The sequence below is a fragment of the Dioscorea cayenensis genome, chromosome 19 (assembly GCF_009730915.1).
Source record: "Dioscorea cayenensis subsp. rotundata cultivar TDr96_F1 chromosome 19, TDr96_F1_v2_PseudoChromosome.rev07_lg8_w22 25.fasta, whole genome shotgun sequence".
Taxonomy (NCBI): domain Eukaryota; kingdom Viridiplantae; phylum Streptophyta; class Magnoliopsida; order Dioscoreales; family Dioscoreaceae; genus Dioscorea; species Dioscorea cayenensis.
The window spans coordinates 30,236,178-30,264,045 of record NC_052489.1 but is presented as its reverse complement, the minus strand read 5'-3'; the positions used below and the strand labels follow the sequence as shown (position 1 = coordinate 30,264,045).

Sequence of the window (27,868 nt, the reverse complement as noted above, 5' to 3'; positions counted from 1 at the left end):
CTTGCATATGTGGGCGCATTATGGTCATTTCTTTAGCTATGCCCCCTTCCCAACTCCATCACCGAGGTGTGGACCACCTGGAGGCAAAAATTAGTTAGCTTAAGAAAAAGAGCTTTTGATTTTATCACTCCGACCATTTTTTTGAATATCTAGTTTGAGAAAAAAACGATGGCATCTTTAACAATTCTACAAAATTGTTTATTTCTATCGTGCTAATCATTAATCACATATTTTTCTCTTGGTTTTATGCTGCTCATGAAATCAAAAGAGCTAACCTTGATGAGTCCATCCACTTTATCAAAACGAGTCACAACTTTCTAGGCTCCCTCTCATTTGACCCATGTGATCAACCCTCTATTTTCGACGTGGCCTATGTTCTATGCTTTTAGTGCCTTATGTGGCACTAGGGGAAACAACCTTTTCATGTTTCCTTCTACGTCATGCCTTAATTATGCCATCCCCTCTTCTCTCCTTGTCACCCTTTTTATTGTTAGTGGATCTTGTTACTATTATGTCCTTTCTATTCCAATACCTATGTATCTCCTTCTAACCCCACCTCTCTCTCTTTTCTCTTTTATATGTAACCCCTTCCTTGTATTTTCTTTATTAATATATGTGATTTATCTATTTTTTTAAAAAAATAAAAAATCACCACAAATCTAAACAACTTCAAATTAAGTATTTTTAGTCAATATTCTAGACTAGCTCACAAAACACTTTTTAATCACATATTCATCTATTTTTTTTAGTGCCGCCATTTGTCAGGTATTCTCTTGACTTATAGTATTTACTTAGTCAAATGTGTGTTTTCCGTATTATTATCTTTAAATTCATGCTTTTTTTTTTCTTTTTGGCAATTTTACAATGTTCTCAAACCTCTCAGATATTCTCAAATCACAAGAGTCTGCCTTTCCATATAATAAAGAATTGAGTCTTGATGTTGTTTAGTAGTTTTTCATGTTTTGCAATATCATATTCTCTACCAATACATAAACCATATTATTTTTTTTTCTAAAAAAAAATGGATAAACCATATGCATTGATGAAAAGCAACACAGTACAGATATAAACCATATTATTCATATTACACATCTTTATAAATAATAATAATAAAAAAATGACAACAAAGCTGAATCTAAAGCTTATAAAGATAAACAAAAGGCAAAACAACAGAACCAATCCACAACCTCCCATCTCTCTCATGAACTTCACTAACAGACTCAAACCTCTTTTGTAAAATCTCCAAAATCTCACCATCCTCCCCAATTTCTCACAGCAAAATCAACTCCTCCTCTCCACCTACCCATAATAAACTCACTCAATTTATTAAGATCAAATATTGAAAGCCATGGTACCATTCTCCTAGTACAAGAAATAGACATCTTTTCCCTCTCTGAATGCAATGGCACCCAATAACCTCCTCTTGGACTCCTCCTTATGTTGTCAGGAAACCCTGGTAACTTTACAAGCACTTGAACACTCTTCTCTTTGAGTTTATATTTCAGTATTCTGCATGTACTTGTCTCAGCTATCAACAAGAAGCTACCATCTCTGCTCAATGCCACTCCATTCGGAAATGCTGAGCCATTCATCAGAACCTCAACCTTTTCGCTTTTCGGATCATATTTCATCACTCTTCCGGTTCTATCACCTGTTGTTATCACCTCCATATACTGTCTGAGTGGTACATCATCATACTATTATATATATTTAAGCCTCTATGTATCTTACTAGTGTTAATTGTTAATCAGTAAAAAATGCATATTTTTTTTTGTAAGGTACCTTCTCTGGTATTTTATGCTGCTATCAGTGAAGTAGATAACACCTGAATTTTGATCAATATCCAAACCATTTGTGAAGCAGAGAGCTCCACCTTCTGCACTTGTGACCACAGGCTTCAAAATTCTCTCATCATGTGTGGCCTTTAGTAGCCCTTTATAAGCATCAGCGACGAAAAGATCACCGGTTTTGTTATTGAATTCCAAGCCTAATGGACGCCCACATACATCTTCTTTCTTACTATCTACTGATCCTGCACACTCTTCATACCTTCACAAGTTCAAATAAAAATAAAAATACTATAAAAATTTTGAGATAATGTACTGCCATTGATGAAGATCATAAATTAGTCTGCATTTAGAAATTAAAGACATGCCAACCAGAAGATGCTTACAGCTGAAAATTGCACATTAATTAGTTCTGTTCTTAATGCTAGTTACATGCAACCAATTCTAATAAATAATAATACTATTTAAAAAAAAAAAGTAAAATTTATTCAAACAATATTAATTCAAAGATAATTAAACATGTTAATTACAAGAAAAGTGAAGATAATTAATTAATAACATGCATACATATAGCCTGAAGAAACTGCAAACTGAGTCCATTGATGGTGTTCCGGTAAATATTTAAAGATCCGGCCATCAGAGACGCCGGTGTAAGGGCCTTCTCCGGCCGAGTCAAAGGCGAGGCTCTCAGGGCCAGTTGCAGTGCTGAGTGGCAACACTTGAAGCTTTGGATCATGAGAAGGATCTGTAAAAGATAAGATGAAGAGGAAGATGCATGCTGCAATGCCAGCAATTAACATACCTTTTGCTTTCATTGTTAGAAACAATAGAATTACCAACAAAAAGAACAAGAAAGAAGCATGTAGAAAACAATAGAGGTCAAGGAATCACACCCATCAACATGTATTTATTTATTTATCCTGGAATTCTATTTTGTATTTGTTCCTATATATAACCAAAAAATAAGAATGTATTTTAGTCCTAAAACTACATTATCTGGTACAAATTAATCACTTTATCTAACATTTAGGTGGCAATAATTATATTTATCAATGCACTAATTAATAATCCCCTAACTATATCATTATGTACAAGGTAGTCTCTAAACTATATATATTATGGGTAAATTAATCTATTTATTTAATATCTTGAGATTATTAGTACACTCTCACCTTAGCAAAAATTTGTATTTAGTCATTATTTTATTTGGGTGAGTATATAGCATGATTAGTAATAGTAATTTTCATTGTTGATGAGTACCAATTCACCTAAAAATTCATAAAATCTACTTAAAAGGATATTTTAATGTTTAAAAGAATTTATGATTTTATTAATATTTTTTTGTATCTTTATTTAATGTTTTATTTCAATAGCTAGGTGAGATTCATTAATGCAAACTGTGCATTAGTGCTTTATAAATAAAGTGGCATTTAATTTGTTACCACATGGCAACAAATAACTTAAATTAAATTAAAAACATATCATTTTGATGTTTAATTTGTGTCAACATCAATATCGACAATTTTTTAAAAATTATGGTTGCTTGCTTGCATGTCATCAAATTGTCATTAAAATTCATGTTATATAAAAAATTATTATTTTAATAGTAGTCGGTCGAATTATTGCCATATTAGTTAGCTGGAGGGACTAACTAACACATAATGGTGCATTTTTCAAGCATTTGCAGCTGATGTGGCAAAGCATATCTTTGTCATTTTTCAAACATTAGGTAATGGAATTATTGCCAAATCATTTAAGGAGTCAGATGGAGTGACCACCTATATGAAGTTTTTAGTTTTTTTTTTTATATACAAAATATTATCCAAAAATTTTATGAGTTATTTTTCAAGTCAATAATATATCTTTAATCAATCCTAACTTTTGGAGAAAGTTTCATCATCCACAAAAATCTAGTCACTTCATCCTCGATAATATTATTTTGTAATTGTATTATTAAAAAAATAAAAATTTAAAAAAACGCTTGTTTATCTTGATTGGTGGGTTGGGCCTGATTCATCCTCTGGGTGATCGTGGCCCGGCAATTTTCAGGAGGCTGAACCGGCCCATTAGAATTGCCTATGAGGTGGGCCAGGCCTGATCCTTATTTTGGGTGGGTGAACTCGACCCAATAAAAACACTCGTGGAATTTTGTTTGAATGCATAAACACTTATATTTTAAAAAAAATGAAAATAAAGGAAACACAGTTTTTAATCAATCATACCTTTTAAAAAGAATAACAGTGGATCATAGTTTTTCGATTAACATTAATTTTTTAGATAAATTATCACATTAAAATAAAAGAATAACAATGCAACATAGATGCTAATAAGGTCAAGTGCAAAAAGTCACCACAAATTAAACAAGATCAAATTAAATATTCTATATCAGTGTTTAAGCACGGATTGCATCTTTTAGTGCCACAATTTGTCATGTATCCTCTTGAATTATTTCGTCATTGATCAGATGTGTTTTGTCTTAATTTCCATGCAATAACAGAGCATTGAGTCTTGATGTTATAATTTGCATGTCATATATATTTTGCAAGATTCTCTGAAAGTTCTTTCAATCACATTTCTCAAACTTGAGTAGTGATGATAGTTCAACACTATATATATATATATATATATATGCACAACACTTTTGTCATGCCCAAATGAAAGAAAAGAGAAACACTCAGAATATATATATATATATATATATATGTGGTTTTCAATCATAATTACTGTTGTAATTTGCAAGAACAAAGTAACTAATGCATGCATTAATTATTCCATAAACCATATTATATATCCATATAATTACATATCTAAAAAAGACAACAGCGAAGCTGATCAATCTAAAGCTTATAAAGATAAACCAAAGGCAGAATAACAGAGCCAATCCACAAATTCCCATCCCTCTCATGAACTTCACTAATGTACTTAAACTTATCTTCTACAACCTCTAAAATCTCACCATTGTCCCCAATTCTGATAGCCAAAGCTCCTCCTCCTTTCCACCTTTCCATAAACCCAACCAGTTTATGCACATCAAATGGAACCCATGGAACCATTTTCCTTATAATAATCCAAGGAACAGATAGAGCCCACTTCTCCATCCTTTCCTTCTCTGAATTCAATGCCACCCAATAACCTCCTCTTGGACTCCTCCTTATGTTGTCAGGACGCCCTGGTAACTTCACAAGCACTTGAACACTCTTCTCTTTGAGTTTATATTTCAGTATTCTGCATGTACTTGTCTCAGCTATCAACAAGAAGCTACCATCTCTGCTCAATGCCACTCCATTCGGAAATGCTGAGCCATTCATCAGAACCTCAACCTTTTTGCTTTTCGGATCATATTTCATCACTCTTCCAGTTCTATTACCTGATGTTATCACCTCCATATACTGTCTGAGTGGTACATCATCATACTATTATATATATTTAAGCCTCTATGTATCTTACTAGTGTTAATTGTTAATCAGTAAAAAATGCATATTTTTTTTTGTTAAGGTACCTTCTCTGGTATTTTATGCTGCTATCAGTGAAGTAGATAACACCTGAATTTTGATCAATATCCAAACCACCTTCTGCACTTGTGACCACAGGTTTCAAAATTCTCCCAACATTAGTGGCTTTTAGCAGCCCTTTATAAGCATCAGCGACGAAAAGATCACCGGTTTTATTATTGAATTCCCAAGCCTAATGGACGCCCACATACATCTTCTTTCTTACTATCTACTGATCCTTCACACTCTTCATACCTTCCCAAAAATATAAAAAAATAAAAATGAAAATTTTAGCTGCAGTTAATGAAGATTATAAAGAGTACATTAATTTATGGAAGCACTAATACCAAGATAATTAAACATGTAATAAGAAAAAGTGAAGATAATTAATTAAAAACACATGCATACATATAGCCTGAAGAAACTGCAAACTGAGTCCATTGATGATGTTCCTGTGAATATTTAAAGATCCGGTCAAAGGCGAGGCTCTCAGGGCCAGTTGCAGTGCTGAGTGGAAACACTTGAAGCTTTGGATCATGAGAAGGATCTGTAAAAGATAAGATGAAGAGGAAGATGCATGATGCTGCCATGGCAGCAATTAACAGACCTTTTGCTTTCATTGTCAGAAACAAATGAAACACCAACAAAGAAAGAACCACAAGAGAAAGAGAAACTATGAAGGCTAGGTCAACATATAGCAGTATAGCATACATTCACATTTATTTAATTAATTATTTATTTATTTATCCCAGAATTTTGTTTTATATTTATTTTCATAATTTACTTTAAAAAATGAAAATTTTAATCTCTCTACTTAGTTTAATTGATTGTAGCAATATCTCTATTAATTAATATTTATCAACTAACATGATGTTTACGTGATGACATTGACGGAAGATGAACACTCCACATCAACTACATAGTATTTACAACCACCACTTCAAAAAGTTGAGTTTGTCCTTTATTTTTCTCTGATTCCTTGTTCACACAATGGTGGATTTATGGTAGTAGCCAGCTTGTCCATATTAATTAAAATAAATTAATTTTTACGCAAAGATGAATTAGCATTTATATATACACACACACACACGGAGTCCGCGTCTTCTAATTGGATCAAAGATCAAACGCCCGCCTAAATCTTAACTTATTCTTTTGAAACGCTAAATTTTAAACTCCACTTGTTTTTTTGAAACGTTATTTTTTATTTTTGTATTGGATGATTTTTTTTTTGACAAAAAAAACTGGGGACCCGCTAGAATCGTCGATGAGAGTTCTACGGCGACCCGTGTACTAATAGACCATGCATCGGATGATATTTAGTGATATATATATATATATATTGAGAAAGGTGAAAAATGCAAGTGTTTAAAATGACATCAGGATTAATGTTTCACGTGCTATTAACTCTTGCGAAGTTAATCTTTTAAGCAAAATTTGAATTCTTGCTATTTTTTTCTCCCCAAATTAGTATTACACATACAAATAGTATATTTTGAGGGAAAGAGAGGAAAATAATGCACAAATAATCAAATGAACTCAGTCATTCTTATCATTGCAAAGAACAATAAGAAAACAATTGTCATTTGATGATAACAACTCAAGTAAATTAAGAATGATCTCTGTTCATCTGAAAAATTGCAACCACTAAACATCTAAAATGAGCATGCTTTTAAATTATTACTGCTGCTCCTTAGACAAAATTTCAGATGATATTTGACATGAATAGCATTAATTTTAAAGCAGAGAGTTAAATGTAAACTTTTAAGCTCTTCAACCATAGAGATTAGGAAGATGAAACAACCAATAGGCTATAGGCTATATGCTATGATTTTCTCATGTTCTAGATATTCAGTCTTTATCAATTGCCTGCAAAAAGGAACATGTTTATGAAAGTCACAAGACTAGGACTCTAAGGTGGCTTCTGAGGTAGATAACAGGGTGAAAAAAAAAAACTAAGACTTTGCCTACCTTTCAAATTCTTGAAACCAATTTTTTTGACAGTGTGAATAAGAAAGTAAGGCCAAGTTCTTTCAAAGTGGTGTTCTCATCAATTTCCACATCAGGCTTTTCAGTAGTCCAATCATGGGAAGAGCTTTTTGAAAAGAAGCGGGGCGAGCCACTGAGACCCTGGGGATGTCGTGCAGTGGGACGACTGAATCACCGTACATGCAATCACTGATTCACAACTGCCCGTGAAACTCGACTACCACTCATTGAGAGCTCTATCGGCGACCTGTGTACCAATAGACTCGAAAGTCGTTGACATGGGAAAAGCCTTTGAGTTCATAACAACAGTGAATAGAATGCTCTGTGCAGCACAAATATCCCATTATGACAAAACGAACCTTATTGAAGCAGAAGAAAGTAAAGCAGAAAATCTCAGGTTTGTGCATTTACAACCAACAGATGATGAAACAGTCACACATTCAAGATATACCAACCTTCTTCTGATTCAATCCGGTTTACTTTCACACAATGCAAGCCATAGAATTTGGTCACCAAAGTATTTTTGTAGGAATGAACATGATTATATAAGGCATGGAAGCATCTTCAGAAATACCTGCATAATGACAATAAATTCACAAACTATACTCTTAAAGAGGGAAAAATCAATAACAATCAAGAAACTAGCTTTTGACTTCAGCCTTCTGTCACTCCCTTTAACATATACCGGTCATCGTTTGTCAGGTGAAAGAAGCTTTTGCCTGTTGATTAGAGTTCCTGAAGGGTATCATTTTCACAAATAGATAGTATACAATCAGCTGTATCGACCCAAAATAATCTATGGAACATCCAGGCATTAATTAATGCAAGAAATGAAGTTATCATGCATAAAATTAACAGCAAATATATTACGCAAAGGACAGAGAACAAAAATGTCTCAATAACTAACCTGAACACCATAGGGAAGTAATCCTTCCACCTGAAATCGCACGACTGATGTGGGGGAGTGTGTCTTGATCCTTCTGGTGGAGATGAGATCTTGTCCAAACTTTTTCTTTTGGTTCAAACACTGATGTTTTCAGATCAAATAAAGCAGCCGCGGGAGTATGTTTTCCTAAAGCATGCCTCATCCATCATAACAAAAATTGCTACTGAATGTAAAGGCCAGTCATCCAGTAAAAGAAATTTCTCAGTGATTCTGAAAGATAAAACACATAATATAGAGAAGGAAGAGTGGATCATCATCAAGGATGCAAAATCATCAGTGTTTTTTGTATTTTACGAATGTTCTCAAGCCTCTCAAGCATTCTCAAATCAAATCATCAGAGCCTGCCTTCCAATATCATACCGAATTGGGTCTTGATGTTGTAGTTTGTCATGTTTTACAAGATCTTCTACTGATCAGTCTTTCAAACACCGAAAGTTCTTTCAATCACACTTACCAAACTTGAGTGATGATAGTTGAATACTTCATTGTGACATCTACATGGTCATGACAAACTAAATTACCTCAGCAGATGACCAAGGAAGAATCTATATATGGTTTTCAATCAGATTGTGGTAATTTGTAAGAACAGAGTATGATATCAGAACTAACTAGTGCAAGCATTATTCCATAAACCATATTATTCATACTACATATCGAAAAAAAAGACGACAACGAGGGCCTGAATCTAAAGCTTATAAATATAGACAAAAGGCAAAAAAACAGAGCCAATCCACAAACTGCCATCCCTCTCATGAACTTCACTAACAGACTCAAAACTCTCTTCTAAAACCTCCAAAATCTCACCATCCTCCCCAATTCTCACAGCCCATCCTCTCAAACTATCCATAAACTCACTCAATTTATAAAGATCAAATGGAAGCCATGGAACCATTCTCCTTATCCAAGAAACAGATAGAACCCTCCTCACCATGCTTTTCTTCTCTGAATTCAATGCCACCCAATAACCTCCTCTTGGACTCCCCCTTATGTTGTCAGGATATCCAAGAAACAAGGTTGAGGTTCTTTTCTTTGAGTTTATATTTCAATATCCTGCCTGTAGTTGTCTCCGCTACCAACAAGAAACTACTATCTCTGCTCAATGCCACTCCATTTGGAAATGTTAAGCCATGGATCAGAACCTCAACCTTGTCGCTTTTTGGATCATATTTTATCACTCTTCCCGTTCTATCGCCTGATATTATCACCTCCATATACTGCCTGAGTGGTACATCATCATACATTTAAGTCCAAGTCTATCTATCATACTAGTGTTGTTAAATGGAAAATGTATTCTTTATAAGGTACTTTTTCTGGTATTTTATGCTGCTATCAGTGAAGTAAATAACACCTGAATTTTGATCAATATCCAAACCATTTGTAAAGCAGAGTGCTCCACCTTCTGCACTTGTGACTACAGGCTTCAAAATTCTCTCATCATGTGTGGCCTTCAGCAGACATCTTCTTACTATCTACTGATCCTGCACACTCTTCATACCTTCACAATGTAAAATAAAAATAAAATTAAAAAGAGCTATAAAAATTTGACATGATTTACTGTCATTAATGAAGATCATAAAGTATATATTTAGAAAAGACATGCCAACAAGAAGATGATGGTAGCTTAAAATTGCACATTAATCAGTCCTGTTATCAATGATAATTACATGCAACTAACTTTAATAATACTATTGCCAACGACATGTGGGATTCATTGATACTGGTCGTGATAGCCTACCGAGTGGTGAGAGTTCGATCTACTGATACGACATTTCGGGAGTTGTGAACAATGATTGTATACAAGTAGTTCAACCGCCCACGTGAACGCCGTTTTGTTCCTACTTATTCACCGAGGCATGACGTCTGCAGTGCTTTAGTGGGTCCCCCGCCCTCTTCTCACAAAAACTTTAATAATACTATTTACCAACCTCATACCATCATCATCAACCAAATACCCAACATATTAATTCCAAGATAAACATGTTACAAGAAAAATGGACATAAGAACATGCATACATATAGAGTGAAGAAACTGCAAACTGAGTCCATTGATGGTGTTTATGTGAATATTTAAAGATCCGGCCATCGGAGACGCCAAGTGTAAGGGCCTTCGCTGGTGGGGTCAAAGGCGAGGCTCTCAGGGCCAGTTGCAGTGCTGAGTGGCAAGACTTGAAGCTTTGCATGATGAGAAGGACCCGCAAAAGATGAGATGAAGAGAAAGATGGCTGCTGCTGCCATGGCAGCAACTAGCATATCTTCTGCTTTCATGGTTACAAACAAAAGAAACAGCAAGCAAAAAGAAAGAAGATGATAAGGGCTTTTTGGTAAAGTATTCCTATAGCCATTTAATAATAATAATAATAATTTACTATATCATTATGTACAAATTGATTTCTAAATTATTACATTATGTTTGAATTAATGTATTCATTTGATATACTGGGATTATTTGCACAATGTCACCAGGTTCATATTTCACATGGTATTTCCAATTTCTACCAAACAATGCTTTATTTAGATCAGTAATTTAGATCAGTAGTTGATATTGTGGTACACCTTAATATTACTTTTATAATAACGAAATAAAATTATATAAAAAAATAACGCACAAACTCCTAAAGATTCCGGAGAATAAGATTTCCAACCAAAATCATGAACAAGTAAATGTTTCATTTCTCGGAGATCATTCATGAAAATAGTTTACAGATAACAAACAATTCTCTCCATGTCCAATTTTACATGTTCTTCTCTAACAATGAATTTCCAGTAAAAGAGTTTTTCATATATGTTTCAGAAGTAATGATTTAAAAAAATAATAGTATAAAAAATAAAAAAATAATTGTAAAAAGAATGAACTTTAATATACAATTTAACCACCTGTGTATAACAAAATGTACAAGTTACAACTCTGGCTCTGCTTGTGCCAAAATTTTCTCAGCTGGAGAGACCATTTGCTTTGTAATGCACATTTCAGATTTTCTGATCCCTGGTAGGGTTGTGTTTGTTGGATGTCGAAACAGACATTCTCAACCATTTTTTAAATGAATTCATTGATTCACTTCTGATAACTGCAATTTATCCTGTTCTTTCTTCTTAATCCTGATCCTAGTTCAATCCAGAACAAAAATGTAGTTACTTTTAACCTTAGGCTGTTCTTCAGGAATCTTCGATGAAAACTCGGTACATGAAATCCTTGAACCGCTTTGCGTAGAGCTTTGGATCGACGGCTGATATTGAGGTTGAGTCATATTGGATAGACTTGTATGCGTGCTCGAGCTTCTTGCTGATGTCATAGTCTTGGAGTATGTCTATGATGCCAAAGAACAATATAACATGATAGAACTCACCCGGAGTTGACTCACTGATCAACTGGCCTTCACTGTCATGTCGTCTCGTTGCATGCACAACCTTGGCTGGCATGTTCATGCCTAGTCTTACCATCACCCGCCTGAAGAACAACCAAGGAAGTAGTGCAAAAGGTAAGAATGGTAACTTGAATTAAAGACTTAAGAGATCATTTGTATAATTGCCTTACAAAGGACCACTAATGCTCAAATTACAAACGAAACAAATGAACTCAGACATTCTTAATTTCTTATCATTGTCATTTGCTAAATTGCTGTGCAAGTGATGACAAGTTTAAAGTTTCAAACAATTGGACCTCAAGGAGAGAATGATCTCTGTTCATCTGAACAATTGCAACCATTAACATCTAAAATTTAAATTATTACTGCTTCTCCCTAGACAAATTTAAGATGATTCTCGACACGAATTACATTAATTTTCCAGCAGAGAGTTGAAAGCAAACTTTTAAGGTCTTGAACCATACCGATTCCGAAGATGAGGCAATACATCGCTTGATTTACCATGATCGCTGCTACCTTCAACCAACAAAACCACAAACTTAGCACCATAGCAAGTAACAAACTTAAATCCAAATTTAACATTAAAGAATCTAACTTGTTGATGTTTGAGAATAATTATCAGTTGATGTTGCATCATTGGACAATGAGTCTCTAAAGTGAATGCCGACCAATAGACTGTAGTCCATGATTTTCTCTTGTTCTAGAAATTCACAGTCTTTATCAATTTGCCTGCAAAAGGCACATGTTTGTCAAGGTCATAAGACTGGGACTTTATAATGGCTTTTAAGATAGATACATAGGCAAAAAAATCAGACCTTACCTACCTTTCGAATTCTTGGAACCAATTTTTTTGCAGTCTGAATGCGAAAGTGAGGTCAAGGTCTTTCAAAGTAGTGTTCTCATCAATTTCCACATCAGGCTTCTCAGTAGTCCGGCCATGGGAAGAGCCTTTGAGATCATAACGACGGTGAATAGAATACTCTGTGCAGCACAAATTTCCCATTATGACAAAACGAACCTGATTGAAGCAGAAGAAAGAAAGCAGAAGATCTCAGGTTTGTGCATTTAATATAGCCATTTACAACCGACAGATAATGAAACATTCACATGTTCCTAACCTTCTTCTGATTCGATCCAGTTACTTTCACACAATGCAGACCATAGAATTTGGTTACCAAAGTATTTTCATAGGAACGAACATGATTGTAATAGGCTGGAAGCATCTTCAGAAGCACCTGCATAACAACAATTAACTCATAAACTATACTCTTAAACTGGGAAAAATCAATGACAATCAAGAAACTCACTTTGACTTCAGCCTTCTTCACTGTCTTTATCATATACCGGTCATCATTTGTCAGGTAAAAGAAGCTTCCACTTTTGCCTGGTGATGAGAGTTCCCGAAGGGCATCATTTCCACAGATAGAAAGCATATAATCAGCTGTATCGACCTTGAATAAACTACGGAGCATCCTAGCATTAATTAATGGAAGAAACGATGTTAATCATGTATTAAAAGAACATCAAATATATTGCACAAAGGACAGAATAAAAATGTCTCGACAACTAACCTGAACACCTTAGGGCAGTAATCCTTCCACCTGAAATCGCATGATTGGTGTGGGGGAGTGTGTTTTGATCCTTCCGGTGGGAATCTCGTCCAAACTTTCTCTTTTGGGTCAAATGCTGATGCTTTCAAATCAAATGACGCAGTCGGAGCTTGTTTTCCTACAGCATGCCTGAACCATCATAACAAAAATTGCTACTGAATGTAAAGGGCAGTCATCCAGGGAAAAAAAAAATCTTGACAAAAGATTTTCTGTGATTCTGAAAGCCAAACACATAACATAGAGAAGGAAAAATGGATCATCAAGGATGCAAAATCTTCTTGTTTAGCTATTCTAAGCAGGATGAAAACAAGTATCAACAATATCAAACAGTTCAGTTCATCACAAAACTCCACGCAAACTCATCATAAAAACAACATTTTTCACACCAGAAAATTAAGAAGCCAAACAAAACAAGGAGAAGAGCTATACCTGATTCCAAGCTGTAAATTGAGCATGAGCTCATAATTTTTGTGCCCCTTGGAAATGGTCACACCTTGTCTCTTCATCTCCCTCCCTGACCACCGCAAAGGTGCCACACTCCTTCCCGACCTCCCACCCATCTCCTCCGATGCATTAGCACTCCTCTCCGTGCTCTGACTCGCAGCATCTTCATCCGCTTCCCATTTGCACCCATTATCAATACAAACCATAGTTTTTGTCCTTCCATTAGGCCTACGCACTGTGGTACCAGGTGCATCCGCAGAGGCCCTCCTCCTCCCCTTCCCATCTCCTGCCAAATTTATCATCTTCTGCGAAGGTAGAATAGGCATCACCTCATCCTGACACACCTTGCATTGCCTAAGCATTTCACCAAACACCTCAAGTGCATCCCTTGCGGCAGGCGACGCCGCCGTCGGCGCCGGATAATACACTCCCTTCTGCTCCCACTCCCCATTCCCTTCATCTCTACTCCAAAACCCAACATACAAGCTCCCATCCGCCCATCGGAAGCTCCCATTCCCTCTCGGCTCCCCACCCTCCCACGCCCCATCATAAAGTTCCCCACCCGACCACACAAGCACTCCCCGGCCATGCATCAATCCATTCCGCCACTGCCCCGCATACTCATTCCCATTCACCCACGCATACCTCCCGCTCCCTTCCTGAAACCCCAGACCGCCACTCGCCGTCGTAGTGATCTCCATTGGCGTACGACTTCCTCCCCCTCCCATGCTTCAGATTCATCGACCAACCCCCTCGATACGTCTCCCCGGACGAACCCGTGTACGTCCCAACACCATCCATGAACCCAGACTTGAACTCCCCTTCATACGTCGCACCACACGGCCACGAGAACCTCCCCCGTCCGGTAGTCCGCCCACCGCGCCACTCCCCCTCGTACATACACCCATCCGTCCAGAGATACTTCCCCATTCCGTGCGGCATCCCACCATGCCAATCGCCGGAGTAGAAGTCCCCATCAGGAAGAAGCCGTTCAACTCGAGATACCTCACCGTCGGCATCAACAGATGTTTCGGCGGACTCAGCGTCGTCCGCCGGCGCGACAGAGGTGGCCGAGAAGATGAAGCCCCGGCGGCGACCGCCCGGGACATGCATCTTCCGAATGGTGGACTCCCAGGCCTTGACGCGCTGCTGGAGCTCCTTGTGCATCGTCTCTAATGGCTTTCTCTCTCTCTCTCTCTCTCTCTCTCTCTCTCTCTCTACCTTCTCTTTCTCTCTCTCTCGTTCTTCTTCTTCTTCTTCTTCTTCTTCATTGTCCAATGGAAAGCGAAAATTAGGGTAAATGGTTTTTTTTTTTAATAATTTTTATATAAATTATTTTTATTTATTTTTAAATAAATTCGTTGTCTTCTATTAGTTAATTTGTTTTTTTAATTAATTTATTTATTTAATTAATTTAATTTTCTTGGTCGTGACGATGCTCCTCGTTTGGCGCCTCTGAAAGCGTGAATACCAAACATTTGGAGGGAAGGGCATGGATGGAAACGGTAGTTTCTTAGCTGGATGTTTTTTTCCCCTTATCTTTTAATATTAAAGTAAACCTTTTTTTTTAGCTATTTTATTTGTTTTTATTTAATCCTGTTCAATATTTTAGTTAGCCTGACAGGATGATTTTTTTCTTTAAGAAAAATTTGTTGTAGTGTTTCTTTTGGGTTCACCATTAGAGATTTAAACTAATTTTGTAGTTTAGTTATTTATTTATTCATTTTTATTATTTTTGTTTAAAATTTAAATATAAACAACAAGTGTGTATTTTCTAATAAGTTTCAAACATCACATTCTCAAAAGACACATATTTTTGAAACTTGTCCTGAGAATCAAGTATCCTGACCAACCAAAAGATTAGATCATGTTTAGATTATCAGAATGTTTTGACTATCTTAAAGGCATTATCTTATTGATCATAATTTTAATATCTCTTTTAAGTCAATAAAGAGAAACAAATATCTTGTATTTACTTACATGCACGTTGTACAACAATCATAAATAATCCGAGACCCTGAGAGGGACAAAAAAATAATAATGCCCAACAAAACAAGCATCATTTTCATATTGAGAATTTTAAAGCATCAGAGGAATTTCAGGTGATTTCAACATAAGCTTGATATAAGTAACAAAATGCTATGACTAGATAATCTTGAATTGGCACATCCATTTCAAATGCGAAGCTTCTTCGCAGGTTGTGGATCTTCATCGTATCCGCCTCCGTCATCATTGCCCTCCCCTCGCTCGCCTTTCTTCCTTGCAAGGATTTTATTGATCTTGTGCAGTTCATTGTTAATTTTCTGATCCTTGTTCTGCTTCCTCGTCTTCCTGCCATCCTGCATCTTCACACCAAACTGGAATGCAGCCTTTGGCATTGCCTCCTTTTGCTCATTGTATGTTGCCCATTCCTCTTCTGTCTCAAAGTCCCATCGGTGAAGGCGACCTTTGGCCTATATTTCAACATTCATGTAAGTTAGCATCAGGAAAACACCAAGTCTTAGGAAAATAGAAAAAGGTTACAAAAAACAAATTATTTATGGATTCAGAATTTTCAGAGTCAGAATTATCTTTCTAAAAAGAGATTGCTTTACCCGGCCACCCATATCCATTTTTGACAAGTCATCTTCATCATCACTGTCCACAATCTCACGATTATACTCCTGATAACCAGGATAGCATTCTGAGTAGCTCTCGGAAATAAAATTTGGATCTTTTTCTCGAGCATCCTTTTCCCTCAGTTGTTGAAGTCTTTGGTCATCTCGCTTAAAAACAGACCCTAAGCCTCTATCCTTGTCTTCTTGGGTCATAAAGCGAGGATCCTGAAGCAAATTTGTTGCAGCTAGTGCATCATATTCTTGAATGTTCTGCTGGAGGTATTGATCTGGATAAGCTAGTTGCTCAGCATACTGATAATCCTGCCAGTCTCCTTGATAACCGGCAGCCACCACTTGAGCTTGGGCAGTATCATATCCATTCTGCAATAATAAAACTTATTACATTTTGACTAAATATGAAGTATAAAACACTGGACCAGTAAAAGGATAAAAGTACCATAGCATATTCTTCACCCAAGTCATTCTATTGCATATCAGAAATTATTTACCTACAGTTGAACTTAAATAATATCTATTGTGGAAGAAACTCACAGTTTGTCCCCAAACCTGAGCAGTTTCAGGTGGAACAGGACCATAAACAGGTTCGTTGAAATAAGATTGTCTCTCCTTGTTTCTTGGGGACTCTTCCATGTCTTCAGAAATTGGGCTCTGACTCATGTCTTTGTTGGGAATGTCATAGTCAATACCATCCCCAACAAAAATGTCATCCTCCACAGTTCTTGCAATAGGAAGGGGTTGTTTCTCCCGCACATCACCATTGTTTCTCCTAGGAGGTGGTGGTGGCAAAATCTCTCTTTCTGGTTTATTCACCAAAATGCCACCATCATGATGCTGCAAAGGTTTCTCAAATTCATCATAACCATTACCCACTGTGGAAATTTTGCCTGCAAATGGAATGTTATTAATAATGATGAGACCCGTAATAACAAACAACACCGATTTCTGTCTTCAATGCACACTCAACATCAAGAAAATACTTCTGGAAGAAGGGGAAAAAAGTAAAATTGAAATCTTAATATGGAAATGGACCGTTCAACCACTGGTTTCAATGAATTTGTTATCCCTTGAGAATAAAGAAATTGGTACAATGACTATGATTGTTCTAGCTATATGTCTTTAAAACCTCCACCACAAAAGCTACAAAAAACTCATTCCAGTTTGAGAACATGTCCCTTAGCAACTATTTTCCTGCCCACAAACTGGCAGCCCACCACAAGGTTTCAATGGTACTGGATTCTCATATTGACAATGATTTTATCTTCTAGATTAGTGTTTTAGTCAGAGACAGCACTGAGCTCTGCTTGAGAGGCCACCTTCAAACATTTGAGATTGAAAAATTTTGAATTTCAAGAAATGTGTAGAAAGTAATTAACTGACCCAAAGATCAAAAGCCCATAAAATAAAAGAAGACAAAGAAGCTTGGTCCCAGCTACAGTGTACCATACAGCATTTCTTCATTATCAAGTAAGCTTTTTAATTTGTTAGAACCAACGGCTGTCTTCCTGTTTCACAACTATTATATTCTTCAAGCAGGCAGTTGAACTTTTAGATATCATTTTTTTTAGTTAGACGATAATTTCCTTTTCAATTAGTGCAGCGTATAGATCTAAGTATCTAACTAACATGCCTTGCTCTTAATTTGTAAAAAGAAACAAACCTTTGACATCTTTGTCCTTTTTCTTTTTCTTCATAACCTTTCCAGATGATCCAAGGCGAAGATAAGACATGATTTTCGAAATTCTCTCAAGTACAGAACCATCCACACTGACAGTAACCATTTCCTACATCATCAAATAAATTCATGACCTGAGCCAAATTTAACCATAATGGCATCATCAAAGGTTTACCAAAATAGAATATGAACCTCTGGAATAGGGCAATCAGCTTTACTTCTATGAAGAGTAGTAGGGATGTCATGAGAAAATCCAGTATCCTGAAGAAAAATATTAAGTGGCAGTAAAATTTATGTGTGATTTTAATGGCACCAAGCGTAAAAACCAAAAAGCAGCTATTGTCCTATCAAATCAGTAGATCAAATATAGATCAATATGCAGAAGCATTTAACTAATAAAGATAAAAACTAAAAGAAGGGAATAACAAAGACAAAATAAGACCACAGGTTAAAATGAACACAGCTCAACTTACCATGTTGAAAATGAACGCCATCCTACCTGGAAGAAACATCTCATTAGCCTTGATAGTGCTCTGTGGCTTGACAATCCATTGATATACCGACTATAATCAAAGAACACAGTCAGAAGACCAGAATTCAAAATATAAGAAATTAAATTAATGTACCTTTGCAGTCGCAGTTCGAAAGGACACTGGCTGATCTTCCTTGGATGATCTGAGGAACAATGTATTTTCATCAGTATATCACCTATAATGGCTTATCTAAAAAACTTAACATATTGTGTAAATTAGCATTTAGCTTAGAAAGTTAAATGTCACACATGATAAGAAAGATTCTTTCGCACCAAAATAATCCAAGAGATCCTGCAGCAGAATGTATAGAGACAAACACTTTTATTTAGATATCACTGCATGTGATCTAGGCCAATTCGAACCATAATTTCATTATCAACAACCTTAGCTACCTCAAGCATCATGATGGAAACAAACTTCAAGACAGGCTTATACAAGTTGAGATCATTATTTAAACATATTTATATAATAACATGTAAAGAAGCTGTGAACAGATGAACCACTTCATAGGATTTTTGGACAAATTTGAAATGCAATACTACTTCAATGAAAAGATAAGCAGATAACAATTTTATATACTACTCTGAATTTATAAGAATGACAATAAAAGTGGAATATGCTCTAATTATCCCAAAAGCAATATCTAATGCACACATTCATCCTCATATGTACAAAAATTAGAAGACAGTTACAATGAACTAAAAATATATAAAAGCGTGCGCATGTGCACATACACGAAATAACAAGTTAATAGTAAGCTACTAGCATTTGGATTTACCTAGAGTTTCCATCAATTTCATCTTCAACATCTGGTTTCTTCTCCATCTCACTCCTTACCTTGTGAAGCAAAGCAAAATCCAAACCTTTAACCAAATGTGTATGCTCGACATCCCCTGAGAAATAGCACATTTTCATAGAGAATATTAATTCACTTTTTAGTCTTCTCAAAAAGCATGTCATACCATTATTCAAATGCCATACAATAAAAAGGTTTCAAAAATTGTTGCTACACCCTGAAAGTTTCATGTGGATGTCATGAAAACTTCCCAGGGGCTGATTCACACATCAAATTGATGATCTCAGAAATGTGATGAGTTGCTAAAACAAACTGTAAAAGACTTGCTCTCCGAACAAGTCGGTATACTTGCATACCAGGAATTAAAATATATACAATCAAAGTTTGTCAACAGAGAACATTACAAGAGAAATTTCTATGGAAAAATAGTGAATATGAATCTAAACACTACAGGAGACACAAAACCTAATCGGTATACAGTAAATGCAAATCAGATTAGATGTGAAAAGTAGAGAATTAAAAAAAGTACATTTTCATGCAAAGAGACACTGCAAATGGCAATTATGCTTCATATAGAGAATGCCCAACTTTCAGATTATAAAAGAAAACAAGACAAGACAAGAAACAGACCAACCTCCAAGATATTTGCTATTTTCAATGGATAGCTTATGTGCATCAGCTGGCCTGCAAAGTCAGAATCAGACAGATTCATTCACAACAAAAGAACCAAGGAAAGTCAAACGGCATAAGCTTGCGAGTTTAGTTAACCAAATATACAAAAAAACTGCATGTTTCAAATTGACCTTAGGTTAGCAGCTCCAGGAGGGGCGACTGCATGAAATGAGCCCAGCTCTGTTGGCTCATAATCAGGGTTTTGGTCTTCCCTTCGCTCTTTAGCGCGATCTCGATATTTAGGTATTTCTGGTTCTTCATGCTTCTCCTCCCTGTACAAAAGCAAGACACTCAATTCAAACCATCAAGGCAGTAGAAATAAATGGTAAAAATGCACTTAATTTTCACATTAAAAATTCCGAAAAACTAGACAAGTTGCAATGAACAATACTTCAATGAACAAATGAATTCACTCTTGGCCAAAAAATCTCCAAAAACATTACATTTAGAGCGTTGTGAGGCCAAAATCACTATAAAGAACCACAAATATCTCCACTGGAAGTAATTGCTCACAAGGACCCATCCAGAATAAAACAATAAAATAAAATAAAATAAAATCTCACACACTAGATATTATAGAACAAAGAACCAGCATATTTCAACAAAATACACGAATTTTGTCTAATATCTATAAAAAAAACATGAGATTAAGAACTCCACTATTCAATTCAACATACCAATCAACACCGCCAAGCCTCACAAATAAAACCCAGAAAGTGGGAAAAATTAAATAGCAAAATAGATGGATAGAGAACCAAGGGAAGCATCATACTTGCGTCGCATCATCTTCTCCTTGTAGTTCTTCTTCGCCGAAGACATTGTTAACCTAAGAAATCTAAGAAAAATCAAAATAAAGAAACAATTAAAAAAGAAAAAACCCTAACTCCAAAATTAAATCTATACCTTCGTTTCTAGGGTTCCTCAATCAACAAAATTCAAGGTTTGGCAATAACAAGAGCTGAAGCCTCTCCTACTCCTCGCTGCTGATCGAGAAATCCCTAGAAAGAGTGAAGCGAAGTGAATCGAAGAAAGGAGATGATGAAATAGGATTTGGGGATTTGGAGAAGCTCGAGGCTCGCGCTGATCTTCAGTGCTTCCCTCGCGAACCAGCCAAAGGAGCAACAGTTTTGTGAGCTCTTGCTTTAACTGGGCTTTTCCTTCATAGGCCCATTATTGGGCCCACATATAGGCCTCACTACTTGGCCCAACTATCTTATTCCTTTTTTAAAAAATATATAATTAATATATATTATAATATATTTTTTTCTAACTTATCTGAACAAAATTCTATTTAAGTCACCTAGAAAACGTTATTAATCTAAACAGTCTTTAATAAAATCGAAAAGATTTTATAATAATATATACACTTTTCATTTTTACTTATCATGTAAATTTTTTCGTATAAGAAAATGGACAAAAAGTGAGGGTTTAACGAGTTCGACAATATCAATATATATGTCGCTCATTTTGAGTAAAAACTCAAGTTTGATTTTGAGATTTTTTAGAAACAAACACCTTTACCTATCTGGTTGGTTATCACAAATCTTTGTTTTACTTAAATAATTTTAAAAAATTTAATTATATATTCACCTTCCCAAAAATATATTGATACTTTGTCTTTAATTTTTTTTTTTTTTAAAAAAAAAGGCAATGTTCTATATATCTTAATTAACTATTTTAATTTAAAATAAACCAATTAATTAAATTTTAACTAAAATCTCTCTCTCTCTCTCTCTCTCTCTCTCTCTCTCTCTCGCTCGCAGAGCTCCAATGAAGCTGAGGACTGTTCTCCAATGGCGTTCCCACTCACTTCCAAGCCTTCGCCATCTCCTCCTTCTCCTCTGGCCATCCTCAAAGACCAGAAAACCTTCCCTCTCCACCAGCTCAAGCAAATCCATGCCCATCTCTTCCGCCGAGGCCTACACCACGACACCATCCTCATCACCAAGCTCATCTCCTCCGCCCCCTCCTCTCCCTCCGCCGCAACCTACGCCGCTCGTATCTTCGACTCCATCCCCGACCCTGACATCGTCCTCTGCAACGCCATCCTCAGGCTTTACGTCCAATCCTCCATCCATGAACTCGCGATCTCGTTTTATGCCAGCAAAGTGCTCGCTCGAAGGTTTTCTCCCAATGCGCGCACTTTTCCTTATGTTTCCAAAGCTTGTGTTGGGATTTCCAATGTGGAGCTCGCGAGGCAAGTGCACGCGAGCGTGGCAAAGAGCGCCGAGGTCTGCAGCGACGTCTTCGTGTTAAACTCTCTCATGGATATGTACTTCAAATGCGGGAAGAGTGAGGATGGCATCAGTGTTTTTGGAGCAATGGAGAAGAAGGATTCGATCTCTTGGAATATAATGATGTCAGGGTTGGTGAATGCCGGGGAGTTGCGGATGGCGAGGAAGGTGTTCGATGAAATGCCGCAACGAGATGTTGTTTCTTGGAATACGTTGGTGAGCGCACACGCGAAGGCTGGAGAAATGGAGATTGCGCGAGAGCTGTTCGATCAAATGCCTGAGAGGAGTTTGGTGTCATGGAACGTGTTGATTTCTGGGTATTCACAGAATGGTAAGCATGATGAGGCGTTGCTGGTGTTCTCTCGGATGCTTGAGGCCGGGATGAAACCAGACTGCACTACAATTTTGTCGGTCTTGTCGGCATGTGCCAGTGTTCAATCACCGGACGTTGTTCTAGTCGAGAATATCATATGTTTGGCAAAATCAATGACTTCAACTCAAAGTTTCAACTGCTTTACTGAGTTTGTATGCTAAGATTGGCAGGATTGATGATGCGCGGAGAGTGTTTGATGGAATTCATGACAAGGATTTGATTGCATGGAATGCTATGATTGCTGGGTATTCTCAGAATCAGAGACCAGCCCAAGCGATTGAATTGTTTCGGTCGATGCAAGGTGTGAGGCCCGATGGCATGACAATGGTGAGTTTGATTGACGCCTGCTCCCAAACAGGTGTTCTTTCTCAAGGAGAGCAAATCCACACTTTCATTCAGGAGAACAAAATACAGTCTGACATCTTCTTAACAACAGCCCTCATTGACATGTATGCGAAATGCGGTGACTTGAACTGTTCCCGCCGCTTGTTCTTAGAAATGGAAGAGAAGCATTTGACATCATGGAATGCAATGATCAATGCATTGGCAATTCATGGAAAAGGAAATGAGGCACTAAATCTCTTCTCTTCAATGGAAAAGAATGGCATTATGCCCAATGACATTACATACATTGGCTTGCTGAATGCATGCAGTCATGCTGGACTGGTTGATGAGGGATTAAAGCTATTCAAATCAATGCAAAGGCAGTATAACATTGTACCGCGACTAGAACATTATGGATGTGTCATTGATCTTCTCGGTCGTGCAGGGCGATTGAAGGAAGCTTACAAGTTCATTAAGATAATGCCGATAAAACCAGACTCTGTAGTCTGGGCAGCATTGCTGGCTGCATGCAGGAACCAGCACGATGTCGAGCTTGCTGAAGAGGCAGCAGGACAACTTCTACAATTAGACTCAAGACATGATGGTAACTATGTATTACTCTCTAATGTATATGCATCACAAGGAAAATGGGAGGATGTTGAGAAGGTGAGAGCTCAAATGAGAGAACACAATGTGAAAAAAGTGCCAGGTTGTAGCACTGTAGAGATAGATGGAGTGCTCCATGAGTTCACTGCTGGAGATAAGCTACATCCAAGGTCTGATGAGATATATGCAGCCATTGATGCGCTGATGGAGAAGCTCAAGCTAAAGGGATACAAGCCAGACACTGGCGCATTGCTGAGGAACTTGGATGAAGAGGAAAAGGAAGAGGCTTTGTATGGGCCATAGTGAGAAGCTTGCAATGTGTTTTGCTCTTATAAGTTCTAAGAAGGGGAAGTTGTTTCCTATTAGAATTGTGAAGAACTTGAGAATTTGCAGTGATTGTCATAGAGTGATGGAGTTGGTGTCTGAATTGGAGGACAGGGAGATCATTGTTAGAGATAGGAACAGGTTTCACCATTTTCTTGGTGGATCTTGTTCTTGTATGGGGTATTGGTGAATTGAATTTATTAGATATATTAATTTACACTAGTGTAAATTTGTGTGTATTTTATTACTACATAATAATGCAATTTACCAACGACCTTTGGGATCAATTGGTATCAAGGTCCCTTACATAGGACGTTCGTTTCAGGAGAATCTCGGGATTGAACCTCATGCCTTGAGTAAGATGAGAGTACGTGGATCGGCATGCACGTCCCTGGGTTCTAGTGCTTATTGTTTTTCTCAAATAATAATAATAATAATAATGTCAATTTACTACATTTGTCATATCTTTTGATGCATGTAATTAAATTTATTCCATTGTGTCATAGGTGGGGTGACAATTATTTGCACTTAAACTATAATTTAAACTTAAAATCAATGATGCTTTATTTTTTAATTAATTGCACGTAGGATAGCAAGAAAACATGATTAATGACAATGGCTTTACTGCTTTAGTAAAAAGGTTTATAGCATAATTTAGTGAGTTTAAAAGATTAAATAGACAACTAATTTATTTTATTTGAACACTTCCACTAATATAAAGATTTAGTAAAACGAATAAAAATATAATGCAACAAAAATAAATAATTAAGACATAAATAAATAAATAAATTTTTTTTTCTGTGCTGATGTCTTCCTTCCTCCTTGATGTATGGTTAATTAATTGAATTTATACTTTTTTTGGTATCTCATTAAATGATTAAACTTAATTGTATATTACAGATAGTGTATATCTTTTAGGGTAAACTACATATTTAGTCACTAAACTATTCGTGTTTTCCTAATCTGGTCACTAAACAAAAAAAAATTTCAATTGGGTCACTAACGTTAGCATTTCATTCCAATCAAGTCACTCGCCACAACGCCGTTATCTTGATGCTGAGCTGGCACGCCACGTCACCTGACATGTGTCAGATTTTTTGTTGGGTTGTTGACGTGGCATTCCACTTTAGCAATGACCCAATTGATTTTTTTTTTTTAGTTTAGTGACCTGATTAGGAAAATGCAAATAGTTTAGTAACTAAATATGTAGATTATTTTAGCATCCTGTGCATTTGTTCTTTAAATGAAAAGCAACATAACAAAACAAAACACCAGTATTTTCAAAAATTGTTCAAAAAGCAACATCCATTTGTAACATAACAAAACATAAGTATTTTCTCCCAAAAACACCACTAACATAACATAATTAAAGACATACATTAGTTTCTACTTGTTGAACACAACAAAAATTGCCTACCCATTTTGGCATTCTGAGCTATTACAAAAGTACAAAAAACTTAAGTGATGTTTACACAATTAGGGCAACCTCGCCAATAACAGTCCTTCTTGTCATGTCTCCTATTTGATGCTATCTCTTTATGTTGCCTCTTCCCCTTGGCTGCAATTCCATTTTTTGTTGAATCTCCCAAATACCTTGACGCCACTGGCCTTCTATGTGGTCTATTTGGTTGGGTATTTGCAGAAATGGTTTCATTGGTACAAGAATTTTGTGTGTTAATAAGCACTTGAGAAGAAACCTGCACAAAAGAAGCTTATAGTACTCTTGGATCAATTTTAATCAAAAAGAGAATACGATCAAGAACCACAAAACATTCAAGAAAAGTGAATTAAACCCTTCAACGATCATCCAAGAATGAACTCATAAACCCTTCAGTGACTAAAAGCCCATCGTATTCATGTCAAGAACACAATTAGAAGCAAGAATCCAAGTTAAAAACCCTAAAATTTATCCAAAAAAGAAGTACACTAAGAACTTGAAGATTTCTTGTGATTGGGATCCATACCTTGGATGTCTTGGAGCTCAGCTTCGACATCATCCTCCATCCACCACAAAACCCTCGTCAAAGAAACCCTGAATTTCTTGCAATCTCTTGAACCATACAACGAGGGCCAAGATCAATAAGGAAAGAGAAGCCTTGAACCTTTTTCTTTTTCCCCTCAAGGAAAAGGGGAAAGTGTGATGAGTTTGGTGCCAGTCAAATCATCACGTGAAGCCTAATGCTGAAGTGGAATCCACATCAACAACCCAACAAAAAATCTGACATGTGTCAGGTGACGTGGTGCGCCAGCTCAGCATGAAGGTAACGACGTTGTGATTAGTGACTCGATTGGAATGAAATGCTAACATTAGTGATCCAATTGAAATTTTTTTTTGTTTAGTGACCAGATTAGGAAAACACGAATAGTTTAGTGACTAAATATGTAGTTTACCCTATCTTTTATCCTTATGTATTAAATAAAATATATTTTTTTGTTTAAAGCAAAGTTATACTATTGTTGTCATTAAAATAAATTTATTATTATCTATACTATAATCTACTCCGAGAGCATTTTAAAGAACAATTTTAATTTTTTTAATAATATTTTAAGTTTTTATTTATATTATTTATAATATTAATAATTAAAAATATTAATTACACTTAATTATTTATGTAATAAATATCCATAAGAATTTTGAAATTCAAAGTATAAAATAGTTTTTATGGTAGGAGTTGTTTAATTATATTATTTTATATAAATTCGTCACAAAATTTTAAAATCTCTTATGCATCTAGTTATTATTATTATTATTGGATATTTTCACAAAAAAAATATCCACCCGGTGAACATCCAACGGTGGATATCCCATGTGAGTTGGAACACGCATCTCGACGCAAGGCTTTGCCTCCCGCCAAACCGTATCGATTTCGCTATAAATTTAGCGAAATGGCCTCTGAGCGGGCAAGCTAGGGTTCTTGAAATCATTCTCGCGAGATCCCATCACGCACCGCGATTGGTAAGTGCCCTTCCGTTTCTTTCTCCTTCCCGTGTGAATCTGCTGAAAATTTTCCATTTATTTTCCTTTTTCAGTTGAGATTTTACAGTGATTTGATGATTGGTCATGGATTTTGGGTAGAATCAGGGATCTTTTGATTTAAAAGATGTTTTGTTATTTCGAGCGATGATCTGAATGGCGATCAGTGATTGGTCTTGTATTCATTTGTGTATCATTGTGAATCGGTGGGCGTTTTCTATTGAGTCTTGTTGTTATTTGTTATTTTATGGTGATTTGGTTTTTTTATCGTGAGATTTGACTACAATGCAGCCTCTGCTTAATTAAAAGATATTTTTTCACGATGAACAATGTTGACAGTGGCGTTCCCTCTGATTCCATTTTTTTCCTTTGTATATTGATTGAATTATGATGTTTCTTTTGGTATTCAGTTGTGATTTTAGGGTGATTTGGTGTTTCATTATGCTTTTTGGGTACATGCAGGCTTTGTGGAATCAAAAGATGTTTCTAATTGCAAATGCTGTTATCAGTAGCATTCTTGAATCATGATTGAAATTAGAAGGATCATAAGCCTGAGCATGAAAAAAGAAATGGACTTTGTCCTTTGGAAAGATTTAGATTTTATGCAGATGGAATTGAGGTGAGAGAAAAGCAAAACAAGGCAAATGCTACTCAAACAAGGTATAGTTTTCCTTTAATGATCTTCTTCTGTTGTTGTACCTAAGAATTCTCCTATGCCATGCTTGCACTGCAACTGAGGACATAACATCTCCAGTTGTTCCAGACAGATATATGTTCCTTGGTATATCAGCGTGCTATATGTTCATCTGCAGGTCATTCATGCATATCTTAAAAACGAGTTTTTCTGCAGTACCTTTTCAGCAGAGTGTTCTTGTTATTTTCAATTTGTTTTCAATAGAAAGGTCTTAATGACTTGGAGATTTTTTGAATGGTGCTAATTCTGAGATTTGCTAAATGTTCCTTCAACCTTGACATAGTATGGATTTGCCCTCTTTTATTTTCACAATAAGAGGAGATTTTAGTATGAGGTTGACAATTGCATAAATGTTGCATTGATCTACAAAGTTTTATTCATAAGAGCCAATCAAAATGAGTTTGTGTCTTCCATCTAGTTTG

At 36.1% G+C, this 27,868-nt stretch overlaps 4 protein-coding genes and 2 pseudogenes across 6 annotated transcripts; 1 reads left to right on the top strand and 5 right to left on the bottom strand.

The window, feature by feature from the left end:
* Nucleotides 1-1,072: 1,072 nt before the first annotated feature.
* On the bottom strand, nucleotides 1,073-2,688 carry LOC120283267 (protein STRICTOSIDINE SYNTHASE-LIKE 10-like). Its single transcript, XM_039289902.1, is given in 4 exon segments — nucleotides 1,073-1,291; nucleotides 1,293-1,677; nucleotides 1,783-2,049; nucleotides 2,355-2,688. Coding segments are annotated over 4 exon segments (1,056 nt in total). The 5' UTR covers nucleotides 2,603-2,688; the 3' UTR covers nucleotides 1,073-1,135.
* Nucleotides 2,689-4,527: 1,839 nt separating this feature from the next.
* LOC120249375 lies at nucleotides 4,528-5,898 on the bottom strand (annotated as a pseudogene).
* A 1,764-nt stretch (nucleotides 5,899-7,662) lies between these two features.
* Nucleotides 7,663-10,517, bottom strand: LOC120249374 (annotated as a pseudogene).
* Nucleotides 10,518-11,010: 493 nt separating this feature from the next.
* LOC120250549 (phosphatidylinositol 4-phosphate 5-kinase 6-like) lies at nucleotides 11,011-14,875 on the bottom strand. The gene is given in 9 exon segments (XM_039259376.1): nucleotides 11,011-11,655; nucleotides 12,037-12,088; nucleotides 12,168-12,301; nucleotides 12,397-12,590; nucleotides 12,691-12,807; nucleotides 12,880-13,045; nucleotides 13,144-13,311; nucleotides 13,612-14,294; nucleotides 14,296-14,875. Coding segments are annotated over 9 exon segments (2,304 nt in total). The 5' UTR covers nucleotides 14,794-14,875; the 3' UTR covers nucleotides 11,011-11,363.
* Nucleotides 14,876-15,644: 769 nt separating this feature from the next.
* LOC120249817 (suppressor of mec-8 and unc-52 protein homolog 2) lies at nucleotides 15,645-21,034 on the bottom strand. Of its 3 annotated transcripts, none has more exons than XM_039258484.1 (12): nucleotides 20,821-21,034; nucleotides 20,690-20,743; nucleotides 20,049-20,189; nucleotides 19,880-19,929; nucleotides 19,228-19,342; nucleotides 18,543-18,591; nucleotides 18,390-18,479; nucleotides 18,109-18,177; nucleotides 17,902-18,025; nucleotides 16,776-17,128; nucleotides 16,221-16,604; nucleotides 15,645-16,079 (listed from the first exon to the last, which is right to left on the bottom strand). In XM_039258484.1, exons 2-12 carry the CDS (start codon nucleotides 20,734-20,736, stop codon nucleotides 15,801-15,803), a joined length of 1,701 nt encoding a protein of 566 aa, XP_039114418.1. In that variant the 5' UTR covers nucleotides 20,737-20,743; nucleotides 20,821-21,034; the 3' UTR covers nucleotides 15,645-15,800. The 3 variants fall into 3 exon arrangements, with proteins under 3 accessions (XP_039114418.1, XP_039114420.1, XP_039114419.1); XM_039258486.1 differs by having other exon boundaries at nucleotides 16,791-17,128; XM_039258485.1 differs by having other exon boundaries at nucleotides 15,801-16,079; nucleotides 20,690-20,752.
* Nucleotides 21,035-21,654: 620 nt separating this feature from the next.
* On the top strand, nucleotides 21,655-24,132 carry LOC120283351 (pentatricopeptide repeat-containing protein At3g29230-like). Its single transcript, XM_039290010.1, is given in 2 exon segments — nucleotides 21,655-22,682; nucleotides 22,684-24,132. Coding segments are annotated over 2 exon segments (2,046 nt in total). The 5' UTR covers nucleotides 21,655-21,710; the 3' UTR covers nucleotides 23,758-24,132.
* Nucleotides 24,133-27,868: the final 3,736 nt, after the last annotated feature.

Bases quoted from the DNA above. Each gene is read 5' to 3' on its own strand.
- LOC120249817 (XM_039258484.1), bottom strand. From the start codon at position 20,736: ATGTCTTCGGCGAAGAAGAACTACAAGGAGAAGATGATGCGACGCAA. The intron at 18,026-18,108 runs GTTCATATTCTA...TTGATGATGTAG, and splicing joins CTGATTGCCCTATTCCAGAG to GAAATGGTTACTGTCAGTGT. The intron at 16,080-16,220 runs GTAAAGCAATCT...GTTGAAATATAG, and splicing joins AAATGGATATGGGTGGCCGG to GCCAAAGGTCGCCTTCACCG.